The sequence below is a fragment of the Pieris napi genome, chromosome 20 (genome assembly GCF_905475465.1).
Source record: "Pieris napi chromosome 20, ilPieNapi1.2, whole genome shotgun sequence".
NCBI classification, from domain to species: Eukaryota; Metazoa; Arthropoda; class Insecta; order Lepidoptera; family Pieridae; genus Pieris; species Pieris napi.
This window is the reverse complement of record NC_062253.1, coordinates 5,205,045-5,228,322: the sequence shown is the minus strand read 5'-3', so window position 1 is coordinate 5,228,322 and position 23,278 is coordinate 5,205,045. Positions and strand designations below refer to the sequence as shown.

The following is a 23,278-nucleotide window of genomic DNA, read 5'->3' as shown; positions in this document are numbered from 1 at the left end:
TTCAGAGTTGCCAGCTGTCAAATTTAGTTCATGGAAATAGCAATAGATTACGCTACTAGTTGACACAAAGCAATGTTTTCCAAAATAAACTTCCAATCGAATTTTTCTCATTGTCATTCTTTGAATTGACTAAAATAAACATTCTAGAGAAAATTCACATCTTAAAACGGTGAGTATATTCTATAATGAATAAATAAAACTATATGTTACAAATACATGAAAACGCTACCCCCCGCAAAGCGAGGGGCTATTTCCCTTTCCATCCGAAAAGAAAATTACCGCGCAGGCTCGTACAAAATGGCGTCGTTTAGTTATGAAGTGTACAATGTTCACATATCGAACTTACCGATCGATATCAATGGAGGATTCGCGTTTTTCGGCGATCCCTGTGCTCTGTCTGAATTAAGTGTTTTCGGTGTCCAGTGGAGAGTTAAGGTATTCAAAGGTGCCTTTTTGAAGAAGTTACATCACAGTGGTCTTCCGGAGCCTGAAATTAGAGTATAAAATGTGTTTCAAATCACGCAGGTGCGTACGCAGTCGTAGTCTTTCTATTCTATCTGGGCCTGCTCGAACGCGCTACCCCTTCATGATGGCCATTCATTTGGGTTTATCCTTTACGCCGCCGCAAAAGAGTTTATGTCATTCGCGTGCAATATTGACCCGGCGCAACTGATTAAAAGCAAATGCATTTACAGAATAATATGAAAGAGAGTGCATAATGACACCATGCCCAGCTATTAAATTATTAGTCTACGATATCTCGAGCTATTACTTTTCATGCTGTTATTAAACCTAAATACAAGCATAGGGTTAATTGTTTTGATTCGAAAGATTTCTAGGAATTACTAATGGAAGTAATTCTAGTTCTAGCTTTAATGCGTAACTTGAACGAGTATTGATTTTTCCTATTGTACAAGTGGCTTATACAATAGACTTCTGTCTCTAATTATGTTTAACAAGCCATTGACATGAATCCCTATATTTATCTAATACATAATTCATTCATTACGTTTGTTTTATCCAAGGGCTTAACAAAACTTATTTAAACATAACAAAATTACGATGTTAAACTTGGTTATACTTCCATAGGTATATAATGTCAAAGGTCACACAAACTCTGCTTAAGGCTTTTATATATTATATTATATATGTTTATAACTAATCAATAGGAACAGATTATGTCTCTAAAGTTGAAAAATGAACAGTTTTTTTAAATATTATAAAAAACAATCCAAATTGTTTTACAAGTGTTCTTTTTAGTATAGGACATTATTTCAAATCAATTCAACTGATTGATAATACCTTATAAAAATGTCAACTCCAGTGTGATAAAAAAGATTTAAGGATTAAATTCTGTTTTAAGACAACTTGTTTTAATGATGCCTGTCTCAAATAACTTATGTTACTTACTTAACTTAATAACATATATATACCAAATGCTCAAAATTTATAAACATAAATTAATTTCTTTTAATATTTTTGAACGCAGCTCTAATAATATAATATAGACATAATAAAATTTTGGTTTTTTTTTATAAAGTATATTTCAAGTATTAAGAAATTTATTTTATAAAACAAACAATATGAATCAAGCGGTTAGAACACCTTGATTCATATTGTTTGTTACGTCTTCTCTCTTTTTCATAAATAAATAATTAGTTTACTATGATTTTGTTCATTAAACTGGGCTTAGTTCTATATCTTATATATATTTATGTTGCCTGGACTTTGCAAGGCTGATCATTCGTTTTTATTTATATTTTGTAAATAATTGTAGCCTTAGGTAAAATAACAGCAATGTAATGATTAAAATCAAAATATATCACGAGAGTTATCAAATTGCTTCATAATAGTAGTATAGATTAGAAGGGATGGCTGGATGGCTATACTTCTGCATAAAAATAAAGTATTCTTAGACTTTATTTTTATTAAATATATACTTTTCCTATCAAGATGTGTAAAATATAAATCTAAATAATAAGATTTATATGTTAATTATTTTATGATAATTGTCAACCTATTACAATACAGAGCAAATACTTCTATACTCTATCGACTTATTAATTAGATTTCAAGATTATGAAAGCTGGTTAGTTAGGACTAAAAGCACATCAAAATATGTTCTTATGTTTCAGTTACTTAAAAATTTGATGTTAAGTATATTACTCAAAAACAGGTGGCAAGCTGTTAAAGTACATATATTTATAAACAATACAAACTTATCTTCTAGTGCTTAAAAGAAAACTTCACTAAAGTTAGAAAAATTGCTTGTTGAAACTGAGCAAGCAGTGCCAAATGGTCCTGGATAACAAGCAGGACGACGACTCAGACACCAACATGAACTCCTTGGTCAGCACAGAGTCCATGGACACCGGAGAAGAGGTTTGTAATTTTTTGTCTAAAGTAAAGTATAGTGTAAGTAAGAATAGTGTTTGGGGTAGATATTTATCGGATTCACTAATAATTTGTAACAGATTTTAGATATCACCATTGTTTATCCCAAAATTCAATTGGTATATAAGTGCTAAGTTTCCAATATGTCATAAATAAATTGAATTAATATGCCAGAAATAGTGCATTGGCAAAATAAATGCAAAATTTTTGTCTGGCATGTTTTAAAATAAAAATTGAAAAGTGTTTTTTCTACAACAGGATATGTCTCAAGTGGATGGATGTGGGTTAAGTGGTGCATCTGATGATGACGAAGAATGTGCATCCTCACCAGCTGGCTCCGCATATGAAGATGCTGGAGATGTCATCAAGAGTGCTATGAGCGATGAAGTCACCAAGCAACTTGCAGCTGCTGGTCAGTATGTTGTTACAGCCTTGGCTTTTGATATACAACCAGAAATAACATTGTTTTAATAAAAATCACTTAAAAATAACATGTATAACACTTTTTTTACTTTTCACTTTCCGGGAAGTAGAATAATTTTTAATAAGTCTGATCATTAAAATGTTGAAACTGTATTCTACTTTTTAGTTCAACCTAAATAATTGTCAACTCTTTTTCAAAGAATGCAAATTGATTTCATAGAAATATTCCTTTTATTCATACAATGTACTAAAACGTTTTATTGTAATGAAAAAAATTTGACCTAGGTTATAGATTTGTAATTTATGAACTAATTTTATTTATAATTTAGGTCCCGTGGGGATGGCTGCTGCAGCCGCTATAGCATCATCAAAGAAACGTAAGCGACCACATTCATTTGAAACCAACCCGTCAGTAAGGAAAAGACATCAAAATCGTCTACTACGAAAACTTAGAGTGAGTATTTTGTATTACTAAAGAAATATTATAATAAAATGTCTAAAATTTAAAAATCTGTATCAAATATTTGTACGAATTTGTACGAATTTTTCATAGTATTTTGCATAAACTTGCAAGGTGTTCTGCAATATAAAGTCTGTACATTCATATGCAGACATTGCTAAAATCGTGTTTGGGCTACTGTTTTGCGGTTTCTAATTCAGAATCAGTATCTTCCTGGTAAAACCATTTAGCTATGACTTGATGAGTGCCAATTTCATATTTATATATGACTAGCGACCCGCCCCGGCTTCGCACGGATGCAATGCTGATACTTAATACACTAAAGAATGAACGTTGTATATAAAAACATAGCGGCCTTATAGCTTCAGACGTGTATCAAATATATAACCTATGTCACTCGCTGAAAAATGATTAAAATCGATCCAGTAGTTTTGATTTATTCATTACTGCCCGTGGCCCGCAGACGTTAAATTTGGATATTTTGATAAATCTCGTAGGGTTCAGCCTGCGTTTGCAATGTAAGCGGAAAAAATGTAATAATTTACGACATCACATTAGAAACCTCAAAAATAACAGTATTTCTCCACTATTTAATTGATGTTTTTATACATATAAACCTTCCTCTTCAATCACCGGATCAAAATCCGTTGCGTAGTTTTAAATATTTAAGCATATATAGGGATGTAGGGACAGAGAAAGCGACTTTGTTTTAGGGCCGATTTACATTATTATTTATTATATTTAGGATAGTACTTTAGTTGAAACATGTAAACGCTACTTGCTTTAGTAAACGCTACGCTAAAGAACTTGCCTTTCAAGTTGTACTAAAGCACTCTCCTAAACACTAGATAATGTAAATCGGCCTTTATACTATGTAGTCAGCCTCGCACATTGAAATATTTTGACTATATTTAATCGTTGTGCAAATTCTATTTTCATTTGGTAAATGACTTAATGCTATTATCTACGGCTTCGTACTCTATATTTTTGTTATAAATATGGAATAGTACGTATCGTTTTACGGATTTTTTTGTAGATGTTGATGTCTTCTATAAAACTGTAGTACATCACTTTGTTCTACTGTCAATAGTTTCCGCTGATTTAGAGTTTTTATTAGTTCACTCCTTGGGTTTACATTATCGAAGTTTTTATACTTTTTTTAAATATTCTATAGTCTATGCTCCTCAGGGATAGTGAAGGAATCTAATAGTGAAATAATTTTAAAAATCAGTCCTGCAGTTTTGTTTGCAGACAAACAAATCCTTCCTCTTTATAATATTAGTGTAGAAGCAAGATGTTGATCTACACTTAGAAGCCATGCATAAAAGGCATGCATTCGTATACATTGGTAGTGTATTACGTGATTCAACTTGGGGTCAGTAACCTACCAGGGGTCGTGAACTGTTAACCTGACCTTTCATTTATACGCGAAATACACGATTATGACATAAATGTGTTAAATTGAGTTGAGAGAATCTGTTAAAGAGATACTTTATTAGATTTCAATTGGATGGATTGGATTTCATTTATTTACTTTTACCAAGTGAGATCTTCAAGCTTCTTCTTTTTATTTTGTAAAAGAAAAATGTTAACTTAATAGGAATTGATACAAATTTCGTACATTTAATTGACAAAAATGAAACATCAAAAGACTAGGCAAGAAGTTCCATAGCTATGCTAATGAACTTAATATTATTGTAATGATATAAAAATTATATGTATCGTAACGCAAAATAAAGTATGGGCTCAGAAATTTGATGTTTAGGTAGAAATAATAAGAAGCTGATAGGTCAGTAGAAAACATTTCCTATAGTGAAAAAGAGACTGACTCAATGCTATCCGACATCTTGTTTAAAAAGTAGTTTTTGTTCAATAAGATCCTTTTTATGTAGACGTTGCTAAATACATCAACTATTAATATAATTTACATTACATTTGTTTGGTTTCTGTCTAGAGACAAGCAAAGCCGCTTTTAAAACACGCAATAATTAGCAACGTGTCGCTGTATTTATATTATTATGAATGCTTTTTATTTCAATAATATGAATAAATTTTGTAATTCTGTACATACGTTTCAAAGTCAGTTAAATAAGTACCATATATCTAATCAGACACTTAAAATGCCACACCAATTAGTACATATTAATCCATTATAGATAATAATTTATATAGACAACTGCTTATAGAGTCTGAAATCTCATATGATATTCTTTTATTGGACAAATGTAACACTTTAAATATTAAAATTATATACTGTCCCGATGTAACAGTATAGAGTTTGTGTAGTCCGCTAACCCTCTTCTCCCTAATTAGAAATGGGGCACACGTTGTTTTATTGATCATATTTCAAGATAGGTGATCTGCCTTCTGTAGCAAGCGAAAATTATTATTATTTAGCGCGAAACCAAATACAGAATTGATCTATATGCAAGCGTAATATACATTTTAAGTTAGTAATTCTTTTTTGGGAAAAGGGATACTCTTCTTTAATAAAATTCCAGAGGCTATACCTGCCTTTTAACAAATTAAAAAGGCAAGTAAAAAGGCTTACTATAAAGTTAACGATTATCTAGTTGATAAAAGGACCTGGGACTAGTGCTAGACAGGCTACTTCTAATTAATTTGCGATATTTGTTTTAAAATAAGTGTTGTTTGATGATTTGCTATTTTAAAAGAGTACCGAGAGTTTTTTACGCCGGCTTTTTCTCTCGGCCTACACCTTCTGTCTTCTTTGCCGATGAGTAGGTATGCCTACAGATTCAAATTTAATGACGTGGAATAAGTGACACCTGTATCTTATGTTCCATAATAAACGTATTTTATTTTATTTATTGGACAGTTATAAATCAAGTCGAGACAGCCGATATGTAGCATCTAGAAATAATGGTACAAACCAAAAGTTTGTTTTGTTTAATCAGTCCAATATGCGAGTTAAGGACTTTTTCTATTGAACTCTCACATCTGCCGTTGTTTAAACATTGATCGAACTAATCGCGTTAACGTATAGTTGTAATGTTGTAAAATATTAACGTCACGGGTAAAAGCTACAAAGACTTCGACTTTTGAACTTGGGGTGAATATTTTAACACTAAATCGATACCCCTGCGAGGGGTTTAACTTTAAACCAATTAATTTATTGTGTCACGGTCAGTGGCTATTGTTTTCGATTGACGCACCCTCTGTAAAGGAATAAATCAATAATTTTTTTTTTAATTTTTTTTTTATTGGACAATTTACACCAATTGACCTAGTCCCATGGTAAGCTGGTGAAGCTTGTGTTATGGGTACTAGGCAACAAATATACATACATATTATAGATACACATATAAATACATATTTAAACACCCAAGACCTAAGCACAACACCAAATGCTCATCACATCGATGTTTGTCTCAGCCGGGGATCGAACCCGGGACCCATGGATTCGCTGTCAGGGGTACTAACCACTAGACCAATGAGCCGTCAAATCAATGTAGCTAACGCGTATTTCTTATAGGTATTTTTTGCTAAGTCACATGCTTAGCACAAACTGTTCGTTACTTTACTGTGTATGACAGTTATCAATACGATTTATATTTAAGGGAACTATATGTACATTTAGTGCTGCTAAATATTTCCTTATATACATATAATTGCGAATCTATTACATCATTTAAAAAAAATAGTGGCGCTACAAACTTTTAGGTCTGGGCTGTAGATTTGTGTATCCGTTTCGTGATCATTGATAGAGTCTGGCTAATGAAAGAAGATAACGAAAAAGCGCGGCAAATTAAAAAAAAATAGTAAGGTATTCCTAAAAGTTTGATATATTTTGTGGATTACACTTACTTGATTTTATTTTATTATTTTTTTTTAATTGTTAGTAATGTATTTGGTCTTTTACCATTGATACTTAAAATGACTAGCATTGCATGGAAAACTAAAACTATATTTATTATAAAACACAACTTTATTCGGAATAATCAAAATCAGAATCGAAAAAATCTATAAAATAAAGTTATATATATATATATAGGCTATTATACCTGTTAACTATTCGGAAAAAATATATAATAGAAATTAAAATTAGTAATTGCATGAAGTATCAAGACAATAAATCATACTAACCTAAGAAATTCAATGACATTCTGTGTTGCCACCCGAAAGTTTTCAAATAATTCAATTATCTTCTTTCATTAGCCAGACTCTATTTCTAATAGGCCAAGTAGGTGGTCAGCCTTCTGCACCTGACACCTGCCGTCTACTTTTGCCTCTGCCTAAGGTTTCTTCACCATGTTTTCCTACACCATATATAATATGGGCAAGTATTTAACGAACGTAGAAAGTCCATTGGCGAACTTATTGCATTATTAAATGGCGATATTTATATCGACAGCAAACCATAGAAGAATTCGCAACTCGCGTCGGTCAGCAGGCTGTGGTACTGGTAGCGACCCCCGGCAAACCCAACACATCGTATCGAGTTTTCGGTGCGAAGCCGCTAGAAGATGTGGTGCGAAATTTGCGCTGCATGATCATGGAGGAGTTGGAGAATGCGCTTGCACAGCAGGTACTACATACACATACAGAATCTCAGATGTAGTAAATTCTCTTTCTGGATTAAGACTTTGAATCAGCACTAGAATGTGATACATATATCAATATTCGTGTTTTATATGGGAATACTTTGAATGATACTGAAAATAATTTCTGAAAGTGAAAGCTATGAAAGATATTTTCTGGCGAACAACTGAGAATTTCTCCATACACCATTCCCGCTACATGAATATAATTATTTAAAAAAAATTGACTAGACTAGATATTTGAATGTATATTATCAAGAACTAATGACTTCTATAACGAAATGTTAGACATTTAAAACGTGGATTAAATTTACAATAAAAGTTTACATAATATAATAAATTCTTATTGTTGGAAGGCATTTTTTCTTAGTTTCACAGTAGTAGAATAATTGCACCAAAATTTGTTAATAATTTCGAACTGAGGTATTTCCCATTTAACACTCTGAACCGCATCGTTCTGCTTTTGCTTTATAAAGAATATCGGTTGTTTGTAAAGTCGGTTTACGGTGACGATAGTTGAACGTGACAACGTCATAAGAAAATACTGATGGAATGGTTGCATTTTTTTCAAAAGAATATTTTAATTTTATTTGTTTGATAGATATTTTGTATGGATATAGGAGTAGGTAAATGGAAATCACAATTGAATTGATCAAGTTACATTTATTTGTACGCATAAATACAATTATGTCAATTTTTGTGTGCAAGCGAGAGCGCCGAACGAGTGCTCTCGCTTGCACTTCAAGCCTTAAATGGAACGCCTCAGAGGTAACGCTGCATGAGTCATGTTTTTTCGTGCGTGCAGCCGGCTCCATCTAATTATAAGACGTTGTCACGTCAAAAACATTTAAGCCAATTGAGAAATCACAAAATTTAAAAATATCTATCATATCCTTGATAACGATGCGGATACGGAACATGCTATCCACGAAAGCGCGCCCAGCTCCTAACTCTTGTGTAAATGGAGGAAAATAATTTCCGCGAAAGAAACTGGGGAAAAATAAAACGGGTTGTTAGTGATATCGGGCGCGTGTTCGTGGATGGTATACGCTTTGTACAAGCGTGTTGGTGGCGAAATAACTCTTCAGTTCGGGCTGGGCTCGGGCCCGCAGGCGCCGCCGCCGCCACAAGATGACCCTTCGCTCTTCGAGCTGCCGCCTCTCATCATCGACGGCATCCCCACGCCCGTCGAGAAAATGACGCAGGCGCAGCTCCGCGCCTTCATTCCGCTCATGCTTAAGTACTCTATGGGTGAGTCACTTTACTACAGAGATTTAAAAAATATACTATTTCAGTGCGAGGTTTCGATAGTTTCAAACAGTGAGTGACTTAAATGTAACTTTCGTAGAAGAACGAATTGAATATATATTTCGTAGAAGTAGAATGATAACCTCGTATGTCAAAAAACCATTTATTTTTTATTCTTAGACTCTAATGTCATTTAACTGGTATAATCATGACTTCATGATTAGGTACTTCCTAAGGACTTATTTATGTTTTTAATAGATATATATGTCTTACCATCTAAAACTATGGACAAAAACACATAATAATATTTTAACAAACATTAACGAAATTAACTATTTTATTCGTTTCCTGTAATGTTTGGTTCTCTCTCATTCTACAGCGACGATATAGGAATTATCATGTTAAAAATACACATTTTATGCATGCAATTCATTATTGATTTGAAATTTTATATAAAACTGTATGTTTGGCAAACTAACATCGCGACGGTTGTTTTTGTTAAAAGGCCACCATCAATTAAATATAGCCACCGTATTAATTCATTCTTATTTAGAAAATACATTATTCAAAAGCTTGAGATATTTTGTTTTTGCGCAAGGCGTTGATTTTCGTTGATCGTGTCTTTGGATGTCTAGAAATAATGTTTTAAATAAAATGATTATTTCTAAACACAGTTCGCGGAAAGCCTGGCTGGGGTCGTGAGTCGACGCGTCCGCCTTGGTGGCCCAAGGATCTGCCCTGGGCCAACGTACGAATGGATGCGCGATCGGAGGACGAGAAACAAAAGGTGAATAAAATAAAATAATAAAAACTTTATTTATGACAAAAGGGTTTGTAACAGAATTCATATATCGCTAGTCCCCACACTAGGGAGTGTGAGTGTGATCAAATATACATAGATTAATATATATTTGATCCATACTTTTTTGCAAATTGCGTACAAGCGTTATGTGATTGTAATTTATAGATTTTATTATAATTTTATCAAAGAACAAATACACTGTAAACTCTTTATAACGATTTTTTAATATATAATAGGGGGGGGGGGGTAGGGACCGAGCATTTTTATTCGTTATAGAGAGGTTTCGAATTAGGGAAGGAAGAATTAATGTATGTGTATTGGGTTAACCGTTAAACCAAATAAATTTAACTCATTTTTACATTGTAGAGAGTATTTCGTTATAACGACTTGACGAAGTTGACACTATATGTAAAGTTTCATAATCATAATTTTAAAAAGCATTTTGTTCAAAAACAAGCTTGGGTTGAACCAATCAAAATATTTTAACGCGATTTTCCAAAATTCTTTTTTGATTTATGCCTTTGTTTTACAGATGGTGCGGTCACTTTTCTCGACCATTCTTACCAATGATTTCATATATAGCAAATTCATAAGATTTGTTTTTGTATAAAATTGTACGTAATTTTACAGATGTCATGGACACACGCGCTCCGTCAGATAGTGATTAACTGCTACAAGTATCATGGGCGAGAAGATCTTTTACCTGCCTTCACTGAAGATGATGATGATAAGCATACGAGAGCGTTGTCGCCATCCGTACGTATATTATACGAACTCACACAAACCGAATTCTCAACAATTACAAATGTCAGTACTTTCAGACCACTCTAAGGCCGTTTCTCCACTGCTCCGGTCCGGCAAACGTTAATTACCGATCCGATTTAGAAACTAACAACAGTACTTACGTGCTTCTCCACTACTCCGGCATCCGGTTTTTAACGATCCGATAACTTGCTAGATCGGAACGCGGTGTTTTATCGGTCCAAGTATATCCAAGAGGTTATAAATTATTATTCATAGGTTTATTTATTTATAGTTATATTATATCATTAAGTATTAGTGAACTATTTATTAAGTAGATAATAATATTTCAAGATAGACAATATAAAAAAAAGTAATAAACTAGCCAGACAATAAAATATTCAGAATTTAGAACGTTTTATTAATAAAATAAAGTATATGGGTTTTAGTTAATATCAGTGTTGCATGATAAATATACAAGTATCGGTTATTGTCGGATCGGATATAGTGGAGAAGCGCAATCCGGCTTTCCGATATTTTTTTAATGACTCATTCCGGCTTCCGACGCCGGACCGGAGCAGTGCAGAAAGGGCCTAATAATATGATAAAGCTTTAAATTGACCCTAAATAATAAAAAAAAAAAACAAAAAAAAAGCTTTAAAATTTTAGATGATTAAGACTTAAGTGTGTTAATCATCTAAAAACCAGGGTGGAGATTTCTTGATACTTAAATTTATTTACTAATAATAACAAAACTTTCCCTTCTGCCTCAAAATTGGAATGCTGCTAACTGGATTTGGTATTATTACAACAAAAAACTAAAACTACTAGTCGTCATGTATGCCTAGTGGTAGTTGCAACTCGAGTGGTTCGGGCAAGCATAGCTCACAAGCAGTGCTTACTTCGCAGCAAGTCTGCATTGATCAAATGACACTCGCCGATGTCGATGTATGTGATTCGATTAATTACGTGGTGGTGTTAAAAACATATATACTTATCGCAAATACAAGTTTAAATTAAAGTCCGACTACTTATCAATAGATGGCGCGATATATTAATGTTAATTTACATAAACGCGCTTACAGAATAGGTTCATATGTGTATAACTGTTATAAATTTTTATATTTCCATACATTAAGACGCGCGCGTCTTTCTCCGCCCTTTTTAGTGACAATCAACGGTTGCGCATCTTAGTACAAACTATAAACTCGAGGGCATTTTGAACGGTGTGTACTAGAGATGATCGATGTTAGAAAAACATCGATGTCATAATGGAAAACCGAACATCGATGTTGGATTTTTGCATTAATAATTGACAAAGAAATATTAAGAAACAGAACAAATATTACATATTCCATAATTATTATATTTTTTATCAACTGACTGAATGAAAAGTAATGTTGATAAAGAAGAACCTTTTAATATATTTCTTTGTTGATAAAGAGTAGTGAGGAAGTGTGAGAGAGAAAGAGCGAGCGATTTTAATAAACCTGATTTGTGGATAGAAGACATAATTTATTTTATAAGTTGCATTGGTCGTCATGATCATCGAGCATCCCTAGTACAAACTCGAGGGCATTTTGAACGGTGCGTAATATGCAATTCAAATAGATACAATTTTATAGGAGGTCTATACTTAACAAGGGCCAGATTAACCACGTGGAATGAGTAGAGCCTTTTTCCTTGATCGTACGTGTGATATAATTCCATTGATGCACAGCCGGAATTCCAACCCTCGACCTCAAGATCGAGAGGCCCACACTCAAGCCACTAGGCCAACACTTTTATAACATTAATACGTATTAATATTTAAATTTAGATGTCTCAGTACGCGCCAGCGGTTCTTCAAACAATAACAAACCCAGATGGTTCAGTCTCGTTGATACAAGTGGACCCTAATAGTCCAATCATCACGTTGCCTGATGGAACTACTGCGCAAGTTGTGAGTATTTTGACTATTAAATTATTTGTTATTCTTTGATGTCTTCAATGTTTGTATAAGATGTAATTCTGTAAAATATATAGGTATATATGTTTTTTTTAAGACAATTCACACCAATTGACCGAGTCCCATGCTAAGCTGGTGAAGCATGTGTTATGGGTACTAGGCAACGGATATACATACATATTATAGATAGACATATAAATACATATTTAAACACCCAAGACCTAAGCACAACACCAATTGCTCATCACATCGATGTTAGTCTCAGCCGGGGATCGAACCCGGGACCCATGGATTCGCAGTCAGGGGTACTAACCACTAGACCAATGAGTCGTCAAAAATTTGTCATCCAGTAATTTTTAAGTATTTTCGGTTTATCGTGCCTCTGTGTTTTGAAAATATACCTATAAAAATTAATTAATAAAATATTGTTACGAAGACGGGTCGACTGCAATGTTTCTTGATTTTTCCACTACTTAGAGAACTTTTCAGCAGGCTGAAATGTGATTTCTGACCGTTTCAGGAGAGGGTCAATCACATATTAGAAAATCGTGATTTACATAATGTTACCCTAGTTTTCAGGAGGCTGAAACATTTTTTCAGGCCGTTTCAGAACACGTGTAGTCGATTGGTAAACTTTTCAGGAAACCCGTTTTCAGGCGTTTTCAGGCCTGGTTATACCCCTTTGATGAAGGAATGTTCTAGAACGAATTTTCTAGGTGTGAGACAAGGACGGAATGATGCGCGAGAGAGAGGGAAGATCGGAACCTTCTCGAAGCTAGACCGAGCACTCTAGAACGCCGTACGACAAGGACGGAGCAATGTGCGAAAGAGATAGCTAGTACGCACGTTCTAGAATTGTGCGATCGCTACTCAGTTGCGCTGCCGCCTAGAGAGTTCTCGAACATCGCTCCCAGGGATATATAAGCGAGCCGAAACGCGACCAGTTAGTTCAGTTTTGAATGCGATACCAAGCGATAAACACCGGAGTGAAAAAGTGCGAATATAGTGAAGAAAAGTGAATACAAGTACTGTGTGAAGTGCGTGTTATTAGAGTAATTAGTGACAGTATTTTGTGTGTGTGTTTAGTGAATTTTTGAGCGTAATTTCCAGTTTTTAGTGTTAACAAATTCCTCATAGATTTAATTAGAAAATAAACCCTTGAAGAAATCTACGGCGTTTCTATCCGATCCCCTAGCTCGTAACAATATGATAGCCACATATAACTTATATACTCGTATGTGACTAGTCACAGCTAACTTTGCCCTATAGTTTTAATCACATGAATTCGTCCTGGATAATATGATTAACACAGAATTAAAAAAATGCAATTTGAAAGAGTAGTCAAAAATAAAAAAAAACGACGTGTTGCACTCCGCGAGTGCCGGCAGAAGTGAAAATTTGAATATTAACGTTGTGCATTTTTGATATTTTGGAATGGTTAGGGAATAATTTTGTACGAATTGATTCAACTATCAGTATAAAAGTACTATCATTTATGTGGTAGAATACAATATTTATTTATTGCGCTATCGTACACAAACATAACAATTTATATCCGTCTTACGAATTTTCAATCAGGTCACGTGTCCTGACGCGAGTTTAACATTTTTTACCCATTCCAAAAAAAGTGTACAACGCCGCTAAAGAAGTTTTCACTTCAAAACTATACCCTATAGCTTTCCTCGATTAATGACACATTTAAACAAAAAATTATTATTTTTTTGAATTCCTAAATGTCCAACAATATTATCTAACTTACAAACAATTAATGTTTTTTTGCAGATTCATAGTACAGATGGCGGTGCCGTGGTAAGCGGAATGAATGTTAGTGGCTTGGACGGTGAAGGAGTCTCTGTAGACCTCAATGAAGCTGGACTGAATTCTGACACGCAGATTATCCTCACCACTGATGATGGACATGGTAAGATTGCTTTCAGTGCATATGTATTACAATAATAATTTATTTTATTTATTTATTCCACATCATTATTCTATCTTTCCAGTTATTATTCATGATAGAACGATACATTAATTATCCCCACACCAATTAAGATACATAAAAAAAAGGGTGTACTTATGTACGCGCGTAAGAAGTAACTTCTTTGGCATTATTAAAAATAGTTTTTGATTGCTTGCAAATAATTACAGTTAAATAATCAAATACTGGAAAAGGAGTCATTATAGTCAATAAAGTTGAGTTTACATGTAAAAAATTAAATAAATAAATATTTATTATTATTCTCTTACATTAAGTGTAACATAAATTCTATTATTATTCGAATGTTGTTTTTAAATTATGTCCAATGCCGTAGCATCTTCCGTGGGCAACTTCATTCAGTTAATTTTGTGTCACGGTGCGCGCGCATCGTAAAATTTCACTCTCATCAATTTTTCATAACGCGCCTAAAGAGGAATAACTTCAAAAATTACAAAAATATATTTATATACCTACATCTTATGATTCCGACACTCTGTGATTTTTATATATACGAACTAATATGTTCTCACTCCAGTATATCACGTTCGGTGTGCCTCTTGGCAAAGGCCTCCTCTAACGCTTTCCACTGTTCTCTATCTTTTGCGACTCTTCTCCAGTTGTAGAAGAGAGAGAGTGCTGTTAGTTCTTCGTTTTCTGTCTCTCGGGTACCATTCCGTCAATATTTTGCTCCATTTTTCATGGGGGCTCCGTAGCATATGACCCGTCCATCTCCATTTCATTTGGTCTATCTTAGTTGAATGTCTGTCACACCTGTTCTCGCTCTTATGCTGCGTTTAATTGTTTGTCAAATTTTCTTATGTATTACATTTTAGTTTTTATTACAAAATGTTTTTTTTTTTTAATATATTCTTTATCTAATTCCTCGAGTATATTTTTTCGTCGGAGGTATATGTATATTCAATAGAAAATAGAGTTTTAAGTATTATTTATTTCTGTTAACAACTATTTGAATTATATTGACAGAAAGTTTTAGTATCTTTAATTTTTATTCCAAAACGTGTTTATGTAGACTGGCAAATATTTAAAGTAAATTTATTTGTGTTAGGTTTCACATTATAAAGATTCTTAACTGGCGGTACTCAATAAATATGTTATTACTAAAAAAAATATTATAAAATTGCTTTAGACAAAATATTTATTTATTTGGTTTGTGTTATGATTTGCAAAGAGGTAGATAATCAAGCGACATGATGAGTCGATGAAAAATTGTATTCTCTTTTATCTCTACTTTTTTTGCTATACTTCCCGAAAGTATTTGTAATATTAATTTGTATACACTATTTTGTTGCAAACGTTAGAACATTTATCATCTTTATTTCATTTGTGTGTGCATAAATAAGTAAAATGTATTTGAACTCCTTGCAGGTTACCCGGTATCCGTGTCGGGCGTTATAACAGTGCCAGTGTCGGCCTCGGTCTATCAATCAATGGTTGCTTCAATGCAACAGCAAGATGGCGTCTGCGTCGCACCGCTTGTTCAGGTCACAAACAGCAAACATTCACGCACGCATTCGCGTATACGCACGCTTACACCCGACGAACACACGTACACGCCCGCTATCGATTTGCATACCTATATTAAAGTAGAAGTAGTTTAAATATGTACATCTCACCTGACTTAAAAATGCATTTTGACATTTTAGTTAAAGATATAAATACTACAATTAATATATCAAATTAGTTTGAATGTAAAACCCATTTGAATGTATGAGAGTAGTATTAACTTAATAAAAGTTTAACCATTTCAACATATTATATCTCCTAGCTTGAATTGATTATTATATCGGTAAAATTTTAATAGCTTTTCTCATACTGGAACTATATTTGATAAAAACTACAAGTCGTAACAATTACGACCGATATTATAAATATAGAACCCGGGCGTGATTCCAAAACCCAGTTGACAGTAGTGCTATGCTAATTCATACAGATGCCAAAAACGTGCTTTTAGTGGAGCTTGTTATTTAGTTTAAAAATTAGTGAGTAGTCTTAAATGTTGGTAAACAGTATTTTGTAATAAACCAAAAAGTTACCGATTTTTTTCTAGTCGAATAGATTTTACAGATTTTTTATTCAATTGTGCCATTAGATATAGTTGAAATTCAATATATCATAGAAAAAATGATATTCTAAGGAGTTAAAATTAAATAATACAATCTTTAACTATGTATTAATAATAAAATCTACGACTTGTAGTAAAAACGATTGGTATTTTTGATGTCCAACCCGTCTTGTGTTGTCAAAAATATTCTGTTTCTTAAAAAACAACAGATTATTGAGCTAATTCTGAACTAATTAACATAATAGTATCAAATTTGTCAGATATATTAAATATAGCATAAAAATATATACGTTCAAGATATAGTTCAGACTTGGCTATATTTTTTTGAACTACATTAATATCAAACTATGTTTTTAATCTTTCGGTTTGATATGTAATTTTTCATACTGAGTTTGCGTGCTCGTGATGTTTTAGCTATTCTTATTATGTTTCTTTATGAGTACAACCAGCTTAAAACGCTTTACTGATATTTTTTTAATTTATTTAAAGTAATTTTAGTTTCAACGAAGCGAGAAAAAAAATATTCACATCGCAACAACATTTCTTATAAATTTAAGAAACTATCTATTAAAATCTTAATATGCCGACTTTTATTTATCATAAGCGTAACGTAATTAATTTTACGGATTGGATTGGAACTTTTTTTTGTTTTTGTTTTTTTTATAGAACAGGGTGCAAAAGGGCAGGAGGCTCACCTGATGTTAAGTGATACCGCCGCCCAAGGACACTCACAATGCCAGAGAGCTCGCGAGTGCGTTGCCGGCCTTTTAAATTTGGAATGGAACTAAACAGAACGGACACGATTAATTCATCGAATCGACAAACGTGCGGTGTACACATTGTATGGAATCAAATTCCTTTTAATAAAATAGATCAGATTAAAATTGCCTTAAAAATAATATTATTAATATTATTTGTGTTGATTGGTCTTGCAAAGATAATGTAATAAACGTGTGTATATATAAATTATTTATATATATGGGCCCATTAAACTTTTCGTCTGTGTTTGAAAGCGTGTTAAACTGGTTTTACTGTGTTATTATGTGTGGCGATCTCATTACGTAATTACTTATTTGCCTGCACACATTGATATTTTTTTTAGTTATAAAATTTTATTAATAATTTTGTCAATGTACCAGTGCATTAAATTTGATTTTAAGTTTTAATTATGTTAAGATTAAGTTGCATGTTTAAGCAGTTTTTAGTTTAGTTTAATTTTCCAAATTTTATTGAATATTATTTATTGCTTGGCATAATTTAATATTTTGTGCATTCAGTGTAAGGTAAGAAGCTATTATTGGAATTGCCATTTTTGTGTTACTTTTTGTTTTGCCAGGTAGTGGTTTGCGACGTTTGAATGAATAAAATATTTTGGTACAATTTTAAATAAATTTATTATTTTGTATATGTCACCGTAAAATTGTAAACACCGTTAGATTGTAATATATCTCGCGAGATTGTAAACTGTCGAAAGATTGTGAACCTCAACGAACTGCTTACAATTTAAGGTATTATTATTCGGTAGTTATATGAAATTGTTGGGAAGTAAAATTAATCTGTAATTGACCAAAGAAGTTTGAATGATAACTAAGTTAGTGTAGTACAATCTACCGTATAATAATACGTTAAATTGTAAGCAGTACGCTGAGGTTCACAATCTTTCGACAGTTTACAATCTCGCGAGATAGATTACAATCTAACGGTGTTTACAATTTTACGTTAACATATACATTAGAACTCACGTCACGTAAATGTGAAAAGTTATTTCACATGAATACAGAAAGAATAGATTTATTTATTTAAACGTCTGTTTGTTAAATTGTTTATGTTTGAGAGTTTATAATTTATGTTGAGTTTTTAATGAGTACTCGTATAAAAAAAGAGTACAGCTTGTTTTTTAAAATACGGGAAAGACTATAAATTGAAATATATGGTTTGATAAGTATAAAGGTAGTTGCGATTAGAAAAAAAAATGCATGTTACAATTTTCTTTAATTTTTATGATTTATAGCTTCTTTTTTTTTACGAGTGCTCATATTATTTTGTGTCAATAAACGCTGTGATTCTTTTACGTGTTTTATTTGTTTGTATAGTAGTGCCTGCAAGTGCGTCTAGTGTAATTGCTACTGTGTACTAAGGTGTGTATTTTTGCCTATTTTTCTTGTGTGTAGGGATTTCTGTAAGAAATAGATTTTATAATTTCGATTGCATAAAACCATATCGTTTAAATTTTGTTTAATTTTCGTTATAGGTATTACATTCATTTGGCTTGAATCATTCATGACTTAACTAAAATCGTTGCAAATACTATGATTTCTTTAACAGATTTGCTGCCGTTACAGAATATATTTTAATATTTATATGTCATTCATCTCTGGAATTTCATTAAGGTACATAACTTTACTTGGGGGTTTCCGGTTGATTCCTTAGTGATGGTGCGGGTCAAGAAAGCTAATTAACTTAATGTTCTAAAAATAACTTAAACACGTCGAGATGTGCATAATATCATTTGTCATAGTTCAACGCTGATAGCTTTTTGTTTTTGTTCCACTGAATTATTCCAATATAATAAACTATTGTTTATAAAAAACAATGGAAGAAAGAAGTAAAACCCATTTAAACCATAAATATCAAAATTGAAATTATTTTTTTTAGCCTGAATACCAGAATTTATTCTCGGTCTGCGACCAAAACTGTGTCTAACAATAAGTTACCTTATTCATTCAGGTGGATCAGAACGGCGAAGGTCTGGAAACGATTTCAATGGGCGGGGGCGTGGCTCAGGTGATGTTGCAGCATGGTGGGGAAGGCGGTCAAGTCTTGCAAGTACTGAGTTTAAAGGACGCGACTGCGCTTACCAAGGCCATGGTAATTAATGTATAAATAAACGCTTTTCTGTGTAGTTTTGGGATTTTGTTGAGGGAGAGTTCTCTTATGTAATCTTACGTAATACGCACTAGGGAGCGGCTTAAGTTGCCTTTAGCATTACTTTTTTTTCAACCTTCGTTACGGTATAGAAACTTTATAAAGTAAAGTAAAAAATCATTTAACATGTAGGTAACATAATCTACACTTATGACTCATCAAGAAAAACATATTAATGCTTCTAATTTTACATTTACTGCCAGTTCTCAAATCAAGGGCGTAGAACGGAAGAGAAGAACTGGCAATAAACTCTCCGCCACTCTTTTAAATAGCCATTTTTTTTACACAACGTTTGTAAGGAGCTGCAACCATTAGACCATGTTCCACATGACATATCAAATAATTAATAATAATAACATAAATTAAAAACAAAGACTTGTCCCCTATCAGCAGGAGGCATGGTGAAATAGGAGCACGCACTTACATTCTCGTGGTAACAACACGCAAACACATAGTCGAAATAAGCAACATACACGAATTCAAATACTGGTCGTCACCACAAGCAGCACCCGTTCACGAGCATGACGCATGGCCAGCCATCATAACTACGCGCAAACACATTTTACCTCTACTTTTATATTAATTAAATGTTGTAATAATTGTTTTCCAGCAACAGCAGCAAGTAAAGTCAGAGCGCGAAGCTGTGGCGGCTGACTCCTAGCTATTAAGTCTTGTGGCGGAGCCTGAGCGCACGTCACAACAAGCGCCATCTATGCCGGACGATCTTGACGAGAACTAGTGCAGGCCATATAGTCCGGTCAAATTAGACATAGAAATAGTGGTCAAATAACAAAAATTCCCGGAGAGCCAAAAGTTGGTGGGGAACTGAGGTTTACCATTATAAATAAAGTTTTAAAAATCCCCATCGATCCTATGTGTGCTACAAAAGTTATTCGGAGTCAAAGGTCAAAATTTGACTCTCAGCATCGCGATATCTCAGGAATGGTAACTCTTAGGAAAAAATCATGAATACCATTTTGTAGAGAATTTTATGATCTACAACTTTGTCCTGAAACTTTTTTTTTATAACTTTTACCTTTTTCGAGAAAAATTCAAAAACCTCAATTTTTGACCTTTGACCCCGAATAACTTTTGTAGCTATAGGATCGATGGGGATCTTTAAAACTTTATTTGTAATGGTAAACCCCAGCTCTCCACCAATTTTTGGCTCTCCGGGAATTTTTGTTATTTCACATGTCTATATTGACCAGACTAATATTGTTATAAGATCCAGAGGGTTTAAGCGCCATTTGTATGGATAACTTTTAAACAAATCGTTAAAGTTCGAAAATAGCTTAATTCTTATTATTCCCGATTATTTCGTGTAACATTCGCGCTTTCCTACGGCACTTCTATCTTCTGTGATTACAGTTCATTAATATCGACCGTGACTTTTTTAAGTACACGAAATACCAGTCGTATTTGTCGCGAGTTGAGTAAGGCTACGTTCAGATGGCAAAAATTTGACGCGCGTTTTCAAATCGCGCGACTAGACATGGTATTTTCATACAACTGTTCACATGAGCGCAAGTTAACGCGCGTTATCGAGCGTTAACGCTCTCTAGAAAAAGTCTCTAGACGCAGGTGATCGCGCGTTGACATGTATGTAACGTCCGTTATCCGTAGACTTTTCAGTTGAGCGCGCGCTTTCATCGCGATGTACGATCTTCCACGTCCATTTTCTAAGCTCTGTCGAAACAGACTGACGAGCTCTCTCACAATTCGCAACGCGCGTTAGCGCTTGTCATCTGAACTCTTTATAAATTTGGGCGCGCGTTGACCTGCGTTAACGCGCGTTACTTGTGAACTTAGCCTTAAAGCTCTCAAAAGCCCTTTTGATCTACGACTCGAAGCAAGTACGATTGTTTATTTTATCGATTTTCAGAAATGTTTAGAACTTATGTAATATAAAACAAAAGTTGATCTTCGAAATTTCTAGATTAATCTATTAAAATATAGTAATTCGAAAATGTCGTATCGGCGTTAAAAGTTAAGACAATCCGAATAATTAGTTAAAAATTGTCCATGATCTCAACGATCAAGCAAACTAGCGTAATATTTATTTTCGTTTTTGTGCAATATTTGTTCCGGTATTTTATTTTACCTACATTCCTTTATTTAGGTGCAATTTTGTTTTAAGTATAACTTATTTTTACGTATTCTAGTCGAATCGAGTCATAGTAAAACAATCTAGTCTAAACAATAATGTAAAATACATTCTTAGGAGAATTAAAACTTTAATTTGTATTTAATTTTAGTACGGTTGGGTTTCTACTAATCCCCTAAAGTATTTGAAGTCATTTTTGACTGAATACTTTTTAGTATATGTGTACCAATATACCAAAATCTTAACTGAATACCGAATAACACAATATATAATAACTGAATAACATATACTGAAGTACCTAAATGTTTTACACTCGCCCTCCAGTATTCCAGTTGTTGAATTTTAATGGTTGCCATAGACTAATCTTTTACCGCCATTCGTTTAAAAATGGTCAGGTGACAATAGTATTTCCTCGTATATCCAGTGGAAATCCAACCAAAAAAACCTTGCAGGGTTTAAAGATCCATTTATTGCTGTTTGAAATGTATAGATGTTACATTTAGAAATCTATTACGCCGACTATCGAGTGGCCATATTGATTACTTAAGCCTATATATTAATAGGTTAAGTTTAAATAATAATTTATAAATCTTAATATATTCTTAGCCAAGTATAGATAATAAGGTGTAGTCATCATAGAAAGTACAAATCTTTATTATTGAGTAATTTATATGTAAGATTAATTTATTTTGTTTTTAATTTTATATTTTATTTGTTCACTTGTGTTCATTAATTTATTTAAATATACATGAAGAAAAAGCACAATTTTGTTGTTAAGTGATGATTAATTGTAACTGTAAATATAGTATGAATGCGTGTATATTGCAATTAATAAAGTATTTACGTAATTTTTTTTTTTTAATATGTTTCTTATAGAACAAGCTTCCAGTATGAGTTATGGTACTTTTTCAGTGCACCACCACAGTGGTATAGAAGTATATTCCCTTAGGGAAGTTCAAGAACCATTCCAAGCTGGCAAAGAGGGAGCGTTCAAGTATTACGTCACGTAATTTTTTGGAGATTATTGACCCCCCCCCCCATGTATCGCGCCGTAACGTTTTTCTGTACCCAAGTATAGTAAAATCTTTCGTGATCACTTAGTGACTTTTTATACCTAAAAGTTACCATTATGTGGTGTTAAGGACTGGAAAGTCGAAAATAACATATAATATATATAATATTATACACAATAATATTAACAATAACGCGTAATTCAATCCCCGCCCCGCATCGTAACGTTTTACAAAAAGACCCCCTCCCCCCCAAAGTTCGTTACGTAATACTTGAACGCTCCCATTAAGCACTCATAACCTTCTTTGTTAAAATGGGTTTGAACGCGAAGATTTCACTTCTGTCCTGTCTGTTTACTCATGATGATGATACAATGTTTGGTCCTCGAATATTAGAGAATACTAGGCTTTCTAGGTACAAAATACTCCTGCTCGGCATGGCCAGCATTATTGAAGCCAACGCCGGTTACGCCGTATCAAGGTAGTAGCCTCAAAAATCAATATAGAGCAGTCACGTGTTAAAAATATTTGTACAGTACACTGTTTTTAAAAGCTTGAACAAATCGATTTTTAATCAATGTGTTAGAATTATGAATT

General features: G+C 33.2%; 1 protein-coding gene across 6 annotated transcripts; it reads left to right on the top strand.

The window, feature by feature from the left end:
- The first annotated feature begins 33 nt into the window (after positions 1–33).
- LOC125060047 (DNA-binding protein Ewg) lies at positions 34–22,519 on the top strand. 6 transcript variants are annotated; one of them, XM_047664803.1, is made up of 14 exons: positions 34–169; positions 2,231–2,382; positions 2,653–2,806; positions 3,147–3,271; positions 7,653–7,826; positions 8,928–9,090; positions 9,762–9,874; positions 10,520–10,645; positions 11,462–11,578; positions 12,450–12,572; positions 14,361–14,499; positions 15,943–16,058; positions 19,367–19,507; positions 20,175–22,519. In XM_047664803.1, exons 2-14 carry the CDS (start codon positions 2,296–2,298, stop codon positions 20,223–20,225), a joined length of 1,629 nt encoding a protein of 542 aa, XP_047520759.1. In that variant the 5' UTR covers positions 34–169; positions 2,231–2,295; the 3' UTR covers positions 20,226–22,519. The 6 variants fall into 6 exon arrangements, with proteins under 6 accessions (XP_047520759.1, XP_047520760.1, XP_047520758.1 ...); XM_047664804.1 differs by lacking the exon at positions 34–169 and adding an exon at positions 231–525 and having other exon boundaries at positions 8,952–9,090; XM_047664802.1 differs by lacking the exon at positions 34–169 and adding an exon at positions 231–525.
- Positions 22,520–23,278: the final 759 nt, after the last annotated feature.